The sequence below is a fragment of the Hipposideros armiger genome, unplaced genomic scaffold, assembly GCF_001890085.2.
Source record: "Hipposideros armiger isolate ML-2016 unplaced genomic scaffold, ASM189008v1 scaffold_90, whole genome shotgun sequence".
NCBI classification, from domain to species: Eukaryota; Metazoa; Chordata; class Mammalia; order Chiroptera; family Hipposideridae; genus Hipposideros; species Hipposideros armiger.
This window is the reverse complement of record NW_017731440.1, coordinates 1616681-1631293: the sequence shown is the minus strand read 5'-3', so window position 1 is coordinate 1631293 and position 14613 is coordinate 1616681. Positions and strand designations below refer to the sequence as shown.

At 47.1% G+C, this 14613-nt stretch overlaps 1 protein-coding gene across 4 annotated transcripts in view; it reads right to left on the bottom strand.

Moving 5' to 3' along the window:
- Positions 1-7233: 7233 nt before the first annotated feature.
- The window catches only part of FOXA1 (forkhead box A1), an 8689-nt gene continuing 1309 nt past the window's right edge, over positions 7234-14613 (bottom strand). Inside the window, exons 1-3 of one of the 4 annotated variants that reach the window (XM_019644718.1) lie at positions 14354-14579; positions 12320-12413; positions 7234-12071 (exon numbers count right to left, since the gene is read on the bottom strand). In XM_019644718.1, coding sequence (XP_019500263.1) covers positions 10734-12044 — 1311 coding nt within the window. In that variant the 5' untranslated portion in view covers positions 12045-12071; positions 12320-12413; positions 14354-14579 and the 3' untranslated portion in view covers positions 7234-10733. Of the gene's footprint in view, positions 12072-12319; positions 12414-14353; positions 14580-14613 lie in introns of those variants that run through there. The other 3 variants (XM_019644719.1, XM_019644717.1, XM_019644721.1) reach the window with 3 other exon arrangements.

Genomic DNA, 14613 nt, shown 5'->3' with positions numbered 1-14613 from the left:
TCTCTGGAAGTGAAATTTAAAAGTTTAATTTTCTTTAGAAATGTTATAATGTGAACTTCCTTGATCTCTTTACTGTATAAAACTCCCACATAATATATTTCTGATAGGCCACATGTAAATCTGTGAGCCACAAGAAATACTCTAAACTTTCTCTAGTATGAGGAGCAGTATTTCTGCTGAATGAACCAACCCTCAGGTTGGTTTCTAGATTCTGTTCTTATAATGTAAGAACTTACTATGTTTTAAGAAGCTGAAGCCCTTTGTCTTCTTACCAGTCATATTTAAACGGCGAAGAGGCTGTTCGACCTAGCATTTGGGTGACATTTCACAAATGGACCAAGCTTCCTGTTTATAAAGCTGGTGTAATTCAAAGAAATATTTGAGGTTTAACTTTATTTTCCCCCATCAGTGTTAAAAACATAAAAGCCAAATGCTTATGCATGTCAAAGGTGTTTCCCACGTGGGGCAGTTTATTTGGATCCATGTTAGGTGGGAACTAAAGAAAGTAAATGTGTATAGATTGGCTAAATAAATAGAGTCGGGCATTCAGGTATCTGAAACAGGTTTCAGACCTAATAAAAATGGATCCTCAAAGAGACATACTTAAAATGTAAGTATATTTTATATAAATATAAGAGAAACTATCCCATTGGCAAAATGTGTTGCACTGTGAATATAGTGCTTCTCCATTATATCGATAAACGCAAGTGCGAGTCCTTCAATTCTTATCATTTCAACCTGTTCTGGACCTGGCATGGGAAAACTCTGAAGGGAGTAATCTTGCAGGTAAATGGACTAAAACACATAATAAATAAGCATTTTTCAACACCATATTCTAGGGTCTTGGGGTTCAGTTAATCTCAAGGCTCAAGGGGTTGCACTTTAACACCGAAATCTCATTTCTACTGAAATGTTTTACACTTCCTTCCCTCCTAATGTTGTTTCATGGCCAAAGACATCTGCTTGAACATTGTGGTATCTTCTGTTTAGTCATTCATCCATCCTATGGTGCTCTAATCATCAGAAGTCACATAATTCTTTATATGTGCCCTGGCTCTAGACAAATTGTTTATGTGATAAACCGCAGGACTGTCCTGTGGCTTCTGTGGTCTCCTGGATATATGTCAGAATTAAAGCTTTTGGGGTGGTTGTTTTGAACATATTGTTATTCACGGAATGGTTCTTACACTGATTCCAGAATGTGGTTACTCTGAAGTCTTCAAAACATCATAAAAATTAATTCCCAAATAGCAATACCTACATATAACTTATTTTGGTCATGCATGTTGTGTGTAACTCTTACTGAAATGGTTAATCTTGAAAAATCTAAGTCACTGCCATCTTTCCCCTGGATAAATGCCTTTCTCTCCCCAGTATTTCTAAACAATTGATAATGAAAATGCAAAGGAACCTCAGCAGCCCACCAGGTGTAGAATTGTGTGTCACAACTGAGGACAAAGATGAAACCTCCACTTGATGTTACAAAAGAGATTTTATAGAAGGTGACTGAAGTAACTCCACATTGTAGATGTACTGCTTACTGGTCAACAAGATTCAAACCTATCTATTCTCCAGTAAGTTAATAAAAAGTGGGGGAAGGATGCTGAAGAGAAGTCACTTGTTCTTTGATAGCTTGTCATAAGTATTTGGAGTTTAATAATTCATAGCATTACCCATAGACTTCTTTATTAGAGACTCGGAATAGCTGCAAAGTGAATGTTTTACATTCTTTTTGATGTCAATGAAAACCACTAAGGCCTCACAAAAGTAAATGTAATGTTTTAATGTAAGCTATATTCAAGATGCTGTTCTTCTATAAGACAGAAGGTGGGGGGGGGGGAGAAAGGAGGAAGAACAGAAGTCTCCTCTTTCATCTCACTTATTGATGGAATATTTTCTCCTCCCGCTTTCCCCAGTGCCCAGGCCTAAAAGTTGAAGGGAGAGCTGAGAGTTCCATGGGCTAAATAAACTTGTGAATGTGTAAATCTACTTAATGCTGAAGGGAATTAAATAACTGAATTCTTGTATCTCCTGATAAGCAAAAGCCTAGCTGAAAGTCTTAACTCTGAAATGCTCTTCTTGGTTTACCCCAAATCAGCATATCACTTAATTTATTGCTTTCCTTCTTTGGGGACAGTCTTGTGGACCTGAAGGTCTTGTGGATGCCCCGCCAAATCAGCATATCTAGTTGTATGCACACACACACACACACACACACACACACACACACACACACACACACACACACACACCCCCCTTCTGTAGTACACTTGTGCTGGCTCTAATTCCCTGAAGAGAAAGGTGAAGAGTGGATAGCTTGAAGATTGGGATAGTCATGACTAATTGGCAAGGAATGAGTAATCCTAATCCATAGTTTCTACCCTGGAGCGTTCCATAAGTGTTCTTGCACCCACACACACAAAAGGTACTTTAAATTCTGTTGTGATTATTCTTTAATTGCCTGAAATAAACCTGCAATACACACTTTCCCCAGTAATGGGTGAGGGAGGACATAGGGTCGTGTAGGAAGTATGTCCAGTAATAAAATCACTTCAACTCATATTTTAAACACCAAGCTATAGAGGTCTTCTTTGATCATGACTTTGATCATGATTCTCAGAGTCTCTCTCTCTCTCTCTCTCTCTCTCTCTCTCTCTCTCTCTCTCACACACACACACACACACACACACACACACACACACACACACACACGAAGTCAAGGCACGTGACAGTGCCGGTTTTAGCCTGTTTTCACCGCGGTACATTCAGGAGAACAGTGAAGCAGGGGCTGGAGGTGGCTGAAAGGGCATGGAGACAGTGGAACCCGGGAGGAGGCGCTCACGTGGAGGTCGCGGTCCCGGGCAGTGTCCACCGGGCCGGAAGCGAAGGGCGGCACAGCACTGCTGACCGGGCCCAGGCTCCCGGAGCGCCGTTGCGCGATCAGAGCCGATGGCTGCTGGCGTGAAAGCGAGTGGGGACAGCTTAAGCAAAGGGGACTCCAGGGCAGGGGCGATTTAAATCCCCGTTTATCGGTGCTGGGTTGCTAGTAAAGCGGGCACCGAGCCCTGGGCGCCGGAGTTGAGCGGTGCGACCCAGAGGTTAGGAGCCCTTCGCGCTGAGCCAGGGGCGCAGGGCGGCCTTTGTGGTCAGCGCGCCCCGGGTCCAGGGACTGCTTCGCAGCTGGAGGCCAGGAAGGAAGAGAGTAAACACCCAGCCCCCAGGGCCGCCCTCGGGGCATGGTTGCAAAGGGAGAAGCGAAAAATAAATCAAACCAGAGAGCCACCCCGTCCCCTCCCCGTGCGCCCTCCGCGGGCGGCGTCACCGGTCCTGCGGCCTCCCCGCGGGCCCGCGCTCCCACCCCCGGCCCGGTGGAACCGCGGTTTGGGCCCGGCCGGCCCAGGGCGCGCCGCCGAGCGGGTCCCAGGAGCGCGGCTCGGCCGCTCCGCCGCCCGCCCCGCCCGGCCGGGCCCCTCGGGCGGGATAGAGCCTTGCTTTGCTCTTTTCGTTGGCCAAGCACAATTGTGTTATTGGAGATAATGAATTCAATCCCCATCAAAGGGCATTAGGCTCGCCCGGGCCCTGGAGTTGCTGATGCCTTAAAAAAAAAAAAAAGAAAGAAAGAAAACAGGAATGAAAGGCTGAGGAGGGAAAAAAAAAATCTCTGGGGGAGCCTTTCCCCTGATCGCCGCTTTTGAAGTGAAGGGGCCCAGGCATTGTTGTTCACCTCGCGGCCCATACGGCTGAAGAAAGCCTGGGCTTTTGATGGGCTGAGAACCGCCTCGGCAAGGAGCACCACGTCGGGCCGCGCGACCTGCGGGCAGCATATGTCTCGGGGCGCCCGGGCACCGTATGGCGGGCGGGGCCGCAGGCCTGCTGGGGAGGCGGCCTGTGCGCTTGGCCTGGGGTGCCGGACAGGAGACAAGTCCCGCACCCGGTAGCAGCGTTCCCGGGGGCCCAGGCCTCCGCTCCGGGGTCGCGATTCCTCGTGCCCACTTCGCGGCGTAGCGTAGGGGGTCCATCTGTCGTTAATCAGTTAAGACCTGAGACTTAACTGATTAACACAGCCCTTTGGAGGTGAAGGAGGGAAAGGCAGAGATCTCGTTGAGCGCATCCGGCCAGGGTAGTTGGAAGTCTATTTTTAACCACTGGATGCAGCATCTAAGGCTGAGATAGAGCTTGATGAGTCTGAGAAAGTGTGCACCGCAGAGAGGGGCATCCATACGATAGGCAGGATTGTTCACCTGTGACTCGAGGCCACCGCGCAGCCCGGCCCAGGAGGGGGAGGGGGGCACCGAGGGAATGGAGGGGGACCCTCAGCTGCAGGCGCACGGCCGGCTCCGCAGTTTCTCCAGAGTCCGCAGCGTCCGGCCTTGCAGTTCTGAACCCAGGACAGCACCTTAGCATCGGATCACATTTTCTAAAAACTTGTTGCAGTCATTTAAGTCTGCTTTCAGCGCTTTCAACGTGAACTTTCCCCACCTCGATTTTCATTCTGCCCCCACCCTACCCCACCCCCGCCCGCCTCTGAATTCTTTTGGCCTAGGGTTCAGCAACTAGATCAGTTCGGTTCCCTTCCCTCCCTTGCCGGTCTCCAACCCCCTCCACTCCTGCTCAAAGGACCGGGTTATCCGCCCCATTAATATATTAGCCAGGCATAACACAAAGGAAGCGCGTGTCAGCAGAAGCCACTGTGAGTGAGAGGTGAGGGAACCAGAACGGTGCCATGTGCTGCATGCAACACGACTCATTGCAGCTTGAGCTTGTGAATCGGCCTCCACCTAGGAAAAAGCGGTGGAGAACGCAGCGAGACTTGGCGCTCGGGGTCGAGCAGCTATTGGGTTAGGCGTTTGCAGCGGGGCTATAGGAGTAAAGCAAAGGCTCCCAGGTGGGACCCAGAACTAGGGGACCTTTCCAAAAGCGCCCCAAGTCACCTGAACCGCACAAAGAAAATCAGCTCTCCGAGATTTTCACTCTGTGGGAGCCTCCCTCCTCCCTCGTGCATAATGGGTCCTTGAAAGTGAATATCTAAACGAAACAAACCATCACAAAGGCCTTACATTCTTCTCATTAAATTGTTTATAGTTTAAAATAACTCCTTGGAGGGAGGGAGGGAGAGAGAGAGAGAGAGAGCTAGGACGTCATTAGATAAGCAAAGGAATAACTATGATTTCTTGGGAGAAAAGGAAGAGAAACTAAGGTTAAAGCTGTGTGGCCAAATTCCAGGCTTTGGAGAGTATTTTCAGGTTGTTTCTCTTGGTTTCAGGATTTTTTTTTTAAAGCCCCTTGTGTAATCTTGAAGAGCAGTTGAGAAGTAAAAAGTCAACTTAAAGCAACCTCACACTTAGAACTCTGAATCAGGCCATCCCTGGTGCTGGCAGGGATCTGAACTTGATGTCCATGTGACTTGACCAGCCTCCCACCTGGTTCCTGAGGTTCTCAAGCACTTTATTAAGCTCTTTCCTTCCTGGATATTGAGGAAGGATATTCTGCTTTTATACTCTTAAGTTGACTAGAACCTAGATAACCCACACATATCATGAAGTGCCATCTAGGAGGGTTGCTCCTCACTTTCCAGGGCTGCAGGAGAGAGCTCAGGCTCACCCCCAGCTTTGCTCGGACACTGTGTAGTCACAGATGACATAAGTGGAGAAATGAGGAAGTTAGATAGAAAATAAAAGGTAATAAGTGGGATATATATATATATATATATATGGAAAAGGCATGTGTTTCACAAGTTAAAATTGAACTGCATAGGTGTTTCTCAGCTGCCTATTGCTTGCTAGAATGATGGCTGGATTTTAAAAAAAAAAAAGGTGAGGTCTGCAGCCTGAGCTGTCCAAAGTTCAATGAACCAAGCTAGACAGTGAGCTAAAAAGAAAAACACTAATGGACCATTATGGCCTCAAACTTAACTATTGGGAAGAAAACAAAAACAGAATATTTAAAGTAATCTATTATTAAATGTTATTTGGATACACCAAAAAGGGTCATCAGTAGAATATAAAACCTGCATAAATGGCTACTCTAAAAACATTTTGTATCTCCTCCTCGAATGGATTCAATTTCTAAATAGGAAGGTTATAAGATCTTACGAGTTGTTTCATTTCTTTATATTCTTACTCTGATGAGTTTCTTTGATTCTTCAGCTAGTGTTCTTACTGTTTGGGAAAGTCTTACTTCTAAATTTCAGCATAATTTAACTACAAATAATCACCTTTTTTGCACATAATTATCTTGAAGTAATTAGACATTTGAACTCCATTTAGTTGCAAAACACATTTTGCTACAATTCAAATAAACAATTAAAATTTAATTTTGAAAGTAAAATATTTTTACAAATTTAGTAACATCTAATAACTTAAGCAATTTGATCTTTTCAATGAGTTTTTCCTCTTGACATCTTGAGGTATCACATTAAAATACATTATAGCTAAATGTTCTACAATATTACTGCTAAATCAACAGAAAACCAATTGATCTTAAGGAAAGGTTAATTAATTTGGGTTACAGGTCTTCTACTTTGCTCTGCATGGAAAGGAATTTGTATTGATCGCAGAAGTTTTTTAATAAGCATTTTTGTGGAATTGAGATCAATTTTTTACAGTGCCAAAACAACGAGGTAAATTTTTTGTCACTCCAGGAATACTTTCCTGGTATGGCTCATTCAAATCTGTTAGACTCCTGAAAAAAAGTAGTGTTTTTTTATACTTTCAGTGAAGTCAGTCGGGTATCTAGCTTCAGAAAATGAAAACAAAACTTAAGAACATTAATAGGATTTTGTTTGTTTAATCCCTCGTCCCATAATAATTCTCACCAGTTTATTCTGCTATGAGGGGATCACGAAGGAACAATGGAAATTAAATTTTATCTTTGATTTAAACACTGTATTAGCCATCATGTATAAAACAGACTCATCTGCCTTCTATTTGGGAACCCTTCTAAGTTATGTAGTTTCTGCTGAATAGATCCGGTGAACTTTTCTTCTTCCGTATCAATGTTTAGTCGTTGTCGTCTTTTTATCAATTTAAAAAAATGTGTCAGGCCTGTAACAAGGTGAAAGTAACATTCGACGTTCTCCTCCCCGGCACTATATACTCACTGCCCAAACAGTTTTCTTTTTTTCTAAAAGTGTTTGCTCGGGGGCGTCGTCGATGGATCCGAGGGCCTCGGGAGCTTTGCACTTGGGTCTGTTGCAAGGTTTCTCCTTCTCGCTCCCTCCCTCCTTCTCGGGAGACCCCTCCCCCACCTTGGGCGAATTCCTAAATACGGCGAGCCCGGTGGACCGCGCCTGACCCGGCAGCATCCCCTTTCTGGCCACGGTCTGCAAGAGCATCCGAGGTGAAGAACTATAGAGACTTCTAGACGAAAAGGGGGTAGGTGGGAGGGCGTCGCGAGAAAGCGGAGCGCTCGTGGAGGGTCTCAGCACTCCCTCGAAACCACAGATGTTTTCCTCCCGGCCCTGGGGCGCGGCGCCCCAGCCCCGGGCGTTCCGGCGTTTGTGTGTCTGGGTTTCCGAGGAAGGGATTACGCAGCGGGAGCAGCCGCGGCGACGCGGGCGTTGGGGCCGCAGGAGCCGTAACGAGGCGCCTGGCCTTCTTTGTTGACTTTTAGGTCTTGGGCTCAACAGATTTATTCGCTAGGAGGGGAAAATGCCCAAACAATGAAGAACTAACTGCATTTGTCACCTCGAGATGCATGCGGTCCTGCTCTGTTCCCCGCTCCCCCGGCAACCGACTGCCCCGGCCCCAACCCGCGCGCGTCCAAACGCACGGGGCCCAGATTGCAACGCCCAGAGGTGGCAAAGTGAGCGGAAGGTACCCAGAGGTGGCAGAAAATCGAAGGAGAAACTCACGAGGCGAGGCCTGCTCCCCGCGACCGACCATTCTAGCTTCCCAGGCAGGTCTCTAAAGTGGCCTCGGGTCCTAAACCCGAGGCTCCTCGACCCTGCAAGCCCAGAAAGTCTCTGCCAAGTAAGATAGCGAGCGCGAAGGCCGTCTTAAACCTGGTGGGTAAAGGCAAGGCATGGATGGATACTGCTGCTACGTTTAGAGAAAGGAAAGAGACCACGGAGAGGAACGCACGAAAGTTAGACGATGTAAGATTCAGTGTGGCCGGGTAAAATTCCGAGGCCCAAGCTCACGCCTTATATTACGTTTGGAATTCGAATTTGAGATTTGTTTACCTTCTACCTAAATATAAGTAACTTGGGATTGAAAGCTTTTCCCTCTCTTTGGAACTTGAACATCCTTCCCAGGCCTCCAGGTTTTGAAATGACTCCAACCAGTAATTTCCTTCTGCTTTCACGCGTTCAAGTGAGAGCAGGGGTGGGGGTAGTTTGGGATTTCTGGATTTTTCTCAAGTGCTACATGGCACCCTGTCTCTCATCTGGGGAGGCAATTACGCGATAATTAAGGGACTCACGCAGCTCTTTTTATCTTGTCCTCGGTGTGGAGTGGGGCGATCAAAGTAAAGGCTGTCCAAGTTCAAGCCCTGGCGAGGATAGAGTTCATACACAAGAGCGTGGGCAGGCCAGCCTATGCTCGGGCTGGTGTTGTTATTGTTGATGTCAATCCGAAGAAGACTTACAAAGAAATAGGTGGACTGGAAAGTGAGCCTACTATCAAAGGAGATTAACGATTTTGTGATCTCAAGCAACTGTAGGGGTGTGAAGTTGCATTTAAAAGCTGCTTAGAGGGCAAACAAATCATCATTATGTTCTCTGGAACGGCATTATTAGAAACAATGTTTTAAAAAAATATCTTCTCAAAATACAAAATAGCAGCTACGTGAAATGTTGCTGGTGGCACAAAGCTTCCCCTGCAGGTGGGAATTAACTGGGCTCCCCTGGCCCCCTCCAAAGCTGCCATGCTGGCTGAGTTTTGTTTCTCTCTTAATGTAAACAGGGTTCAGGGTTCTGTTGTAGACAACTTAATTTTAAACCACATCTGATATTTTATTCTCACCCGAATGTTTCTCAGATAAAAGAAAATGATACACTGGGGGAGGGAGAAAGGTAGTTAAATTAATAGTACTTGATTTCATTGTGGAAAGACTCAAAGGAAACACAGAAGGCGTAAGTAAGTCCATGTCAAAAACTGAAGTAAATATTACTGGGAATAAAGAATCTTAAAAACTCAATTTTGGGGATATTAAATCAATTTCTCTATCCACGTTTATTCAATTTCTTTACCTACTTTGTACTACATGTTCATATAGTAAACAAATAAAACAAATTTGTTTTAGATTATTTTCCTTTTTGTCGTGTATATTCAGTGCCGGACTTTGAAAAATATCATATTCCGAATATCTATTTTGGATTTAATTAAGGAAAATAACAAAAATCTTTTTTTGTTAACATTTGATTTATTTAAAGTCCTTAACTGCAAATGATCAAGAACATATTCCACGGCTTAAAATTTATCATTTTGTTATTTAAATCAAAATATTTGGATTACAATCACATTGATAAAAATTAACATTTTAATTTGTAGTTTTAACCATCATTTAAAGTAATTTCAGCTGTAAAGAAAAAAAAGAATAAACCATGCAATAAATTAACATTGAGAAAACAAAGAGGGATAATAATGAAACCCGTCTGGCTATACTAACACCATGTCCAACTGTGAAAAGTGCATTAACACTGAATGAAACAAGCACACGATGGCGATAATTAAAATGACCACAATCAAATGGATTTTGGAATCTTGGACCAAATTTTGAAATACAGCTCCCTATAACATCTCTCCTCAAACACTGTAATATTCCCTTTTTTTCTGGAGAAAAATATTCTTTCAATGGTATAGATACATAGAAGCTAATTTTATACATGTTATGTGACCTCAAAATGACATGACCATGGCACTCTGCAAAGCAAGGAGCAGAGTTACTGAGGGAATTCTTCAGGAACTGATTCCCAGGGCTATAGGTGGGTACAGAGGACAAGGAGGGGGTGTCTTTGTAACTTCTTGGTCTGGCAACTCTTGAAAATATAGCATGTATACCACTTACCTATTACCTCTATACGTTATGTAAATATATAGAGGGTGTCTACATATCTGAGCATGTGCATAAATAAGTTGGTACATAATATATATGTATTTCATTTAAAGACATCGGCTATCTGAATGTATCAGAAATGTAAGCTGAAAAACAAATGGCTCTGATGTTTATAACGTTTGTTTTGCTGCATAAAAGCAGAATTGTCCTTCAATACTTTCAACAGCCCCTAGTGTCTACTTGTTTGTTCACCCTTTCAGCTCTTATGGTGAAGAGTACTGCCATAGACCTGTAAACTTGTGTGTGGGGGGGCGTCAGGTGAGTAGGGAAAAAAGCACAAATAGTTTACAAGCTTGACCATCTTTCTTTTTTTAAATAAACCCTGCACACACTAGAATGTGGAGGGGGAAGAGGAGAGAAAGGGAGAGGGACAAGGAAGTAGAAGGGTTTTATATATACACTTGTGGATCATTAAACTTTGCAAGGAAAAATTTTGTTGGTTTGGGGTTGGTTTTCTTGGTAATAATATACACAAGGCGTTTTTGAATAACAATCAAGTAACAGTCCTTCGCACTGGGGGAAAGATTGTGCACACACACACAAAAAGAAATAAAAATAGTTGGGATTTTATTACGCTGTTGTCGGCTTGGTACATGTGGTTTTGTTTGCTGTTGATTTTTTTCCCCCTTTCCTGCTACCAGCATGGCCATGCCAAACAAACCCCTAGTCTGAGAGAGCTAGGAAGTGTTTAGGACAGGTCTGGAATACACACCTTGGTAGTAGGCCGGCTCCAGGGCTGAGGGCTCGATGGGGCTCCTGGTGGCCACCGAGGCGCTGCCCAGCGGCAGGCTGGAAGGCAACGCAGCGCTGTAGGGCGAGTACTGTAGCGCCTGCTCGTAGGCCTTGAAGTCCAGCTTGTGCTGCTGCTCCGAGGAGGACATGAGGTTGTTGATGGAGAAGGGGTGGTTGAAGGAGTAGTGGGGGTCCCCTTTCAGGTGCAGCTGGGACTCGTGGGGTGCCAAACCATGCACCGGGTGGGAGGGGGGCACAGATACCAGCGCCCCGGGCCCGGAACTGATTGGGGGCGCAGCTGAGGAGGCTGGAGTCTTCAACTCCGAAGCGCCCCCTGTCGCTGTCGCCCCGCTGTGGTCCAGAGTCTGGGGGCTGGCGGCGGGCCCCGGGGCCGGCGCGCCCTCTAGCTGGCCGGTCTTACCGTGCACGCCCCGATGAAGGGGTGAGTCGCCGCTGGGGTTGGCTGCCGCCGACGGGTCCTTGCGGCTCTCAGGGCCGCCCTTGGTGCCACCATTGCCCCCGTTCCCGCCCCCAGTCCCTGGCTGCTTCTCACACTTGAAGCGCTTCTGGCGGCGCAAGTAACAGCCGTTCTCGAACATGTTGCCGGAGTCCGGGTGCAGGGTCCAGTAGGAGCCCTTGCCGGGCTTGTCCGGGGAGCGGGCCACTTTGACGAAGCAGTCGTTAAAGGAGAGTGAGTGGCGAATGGAGTTCTGCCAGCGCTGCTGGTTCTGCCGGTAATAGGGAAAGAGGTCCATGATCCACTGGTAGATCTCGCTCAGCGTGAGCATCTTGCTGGGCGCCTGCTGGATGGCCATGGTGATGAGCGAGATGTAGGAGTACGGCGGCTTGGCGTGCGGGTAGCTGCGCTTGAAAGTCTTGGCGTCGCCGCTGCCCCCAGCCCGGCTGCGGCCCAGGTTGGACGGTGCGTACGCCATGGGGCTCATGCACGGGTTCATGGCGGCGGCATAAGGGCCCAGGCCGTTCATGGAAGCTGCTGACTGCGCACCCATGGCACTCATGCCTCCCGGGCTCAGAGTCGTCCCCATGGCAGTCACTCCTGCCGCTGTCATACTGTTCATGGCACCCGCGGAGCCGCCGGGCATGCCACCTACGGCGCCGGGGCTCAGGCCAGCGCCCAGGCCCGGGTTTGCGTAGGACATGTTGAATGAAGCTGGGGTCATGTTGCCGCTCGTGGTCATGGTGTTCATGGTCATGTAGGTGTTCATGGAATTCATGGAGCCTAGGCCGGAGTTCATGTTGCTCACCGGGACCGAGGAGTAGGCCTGGAGCAGAGACAGCGAGTGAAGAGACCCCAAAGGGCTGCGTTAGTGGTGCGCAAACCCGAAGACAAGAGGAAAGCATTTCTGCAAAACACAGGACCACCACCACCACCGGGGCAAAAAACCACCAGGCGCTCTCTCCAGAATGAGCAGAGATGTCTTGCACGGCAGGGGGTATAAAAACCTAGCGTGGCAGGCATGACAGATAAAATGCCCACAGAAAATATGGCCCGAGGAAGACGTGTAATCACCTTACACACCAGGTTCAGGGGCTGCCTTCTGGGGACCCTCCATCTCCTCCTCCATCCAGGCCAGGCGGCTTCCTAGTCTCCACCTCAGATCGGCCTAGGCAAAGTGCCCTTTTGGTTAAAAGGAGTTAAAACTCCGAACATAGAAATAATCTCTGATCCTCTACTTATTCACTCCACCTTAAGGGTGCAGTGAGTTTGTGGATGCGGGGGTGTGGGGGGGGGTAGGGCACCAACTCTGTGCCCATTTCCCCTAAACCTGCCGGCCGGGCAGATCACATAGCAGCCTCGGAGGTGCAGGGTGGCTATTAATTAGACTTTCCCTGACAGAGTAAAGCATCCATGGCCATATGACTATCCATTTCCCAATAACTGGATTTACTATCTTAGCAGCTTTCGCCAAGTGGTGACTTTTTTGTTATTTATTATATTTAGAAGTAGTGTTTTCCATCTACTTGTAGCAACTGTAACATTAAAAGGGAAAGGAACTCAGAGGTTAAATAACTTTTTGAAAAAAATATTTTAAACAGATCCACAACGAAAGAGGCAGGGAGGGATGCATAAAATCAATGCACTACATACATTTAACTTTAACATGTGTTTACATGTACACCTCTTTAAGCCATTCAAAAACGTGCACTAATTTCGTTACCTATTTCCAGCCCCCTAAGGTTTGAAAATTTCATGACACAATTTGTTGAAAGAATCATCTATAGTTTTTCACATGCTGATATGGTGCTGTTAATCATTTCAAACCCTGGCTTTTGAAACTATATAAATAGTTTCACATGCTTTAAAATTCCAAAATCAAAGTCTACTTATTTTCTACTTCCCAATTCTCAGTCAGGAAGCTCTTTCCATAGGGGACTTAATTGACTCGGAGTAGGTCGAGGTGACTGCCTCTGACTTAAACCTGAGGAAGAGTTCTGAGCTCCTTTTAAAATCACCAGGAGGAGAAAACCCTTATAGCTAGCCATTGGAGAATGTACTAGATATGTTAAAAATACAGAGTCAGACATATAAAAGCTCCTTCTCTTATAATTTAATAAAAATAGTGATATTCTTACATTTATTTTCATCAGCAAATATGACTTCATTTGAAAACAAAAGGTGAACAAACAGATTTAAGTAGGCACACACTCTGCTATGGTATGCAAATAAACTCAAGGTAAATTTGTGACTATATAAGTATACAAATCTAAATAAATTATTATGAAAATATTTTCCGATTCTACATTTTTCTGTCTATGTTTTAACCTACTTCTGACTTTTTTTTTTCCTTTTCTTCTCCCCTCGATTGTCCAAGGCAGTTTCAATAAGCGTTTCCAATAATGGGAAACTTTGGGGGGATAATCACCAGCTGTTAACAGAGAAGTACTTTTATTTGCGGTGGTCCTGCCTGTACCTGATTTTCCTCGCAATCCCTTTGTGCACATTGTAAAATAAAGTGCATGAACGTGCCACCAAGGGGACAATGAAGAGAAACAGGTTCTCCACCCGGAGTGCTGGAGGAAAAGTCAGCTTGCATCAGCGCCACCCAGCGGTTCTGGAGAAGAACGGGCACACTTCTCCCCAAACAGGGCTTTTGAGCAAGTTTTATAAAATTTCGGAATCGGTTCGTTATTAAGACGCTCCACTGAGCGGCGGCGCGCTTTTATCAGAAGACATATGCGAGTTCAGCCGCGGGGGGAAGAGGTCGCCCCTGTAGGCAAACTCAGGCTTTCTCAGAGTGGCCTCCAACTCTTGCAGCGCCCGCCCGCCAAACCGCGACACCCCCGGCCCGGCTCCGGCTCCGGCTCTCCGCAGGGAAGAGGCAAGTGCTTCCCGGAGCGGGTACTTTAAAAGCCCAGAATTTCCTAAAATCTTTTCGCCCTCGCGGGGCAGCCGATCGGGCTCCGAGGCCCGGCCAAAGCCCGGCCGGGGCCACACCGGGTGGGTGGCACGAAGGAGGCGCCCCCAGTCCGTCGGCCGCCCACCCTGGCCGGCGCCCGCCTCGCCCGGCCTCCTAGAGTGTCCCGCCTGCTGCCTGCGTCTCACCTCCTGTGTGTCCGCGTAGTAGCTGTTCCAGTCGCTGCTCTCATGCCCTTCCATCTTCACAGTCCCTAACATCCTGGAGCCACCCTGCCCAATGCAACCATCCAGCCCTGTGCTAAGCGACGGGCGGCCGCGCGGCGCGGGGGGCGGGGAGCCGAGCAGCTGCAGGCAGCCAAGCGCCCGCGCCGGCCCAACGCCACCTTAGCGAGGAGGAAGCCGGGCGCTGCGGGGCGCGGCGTGCGCAGCGGCGCGGCGGGCGGGGG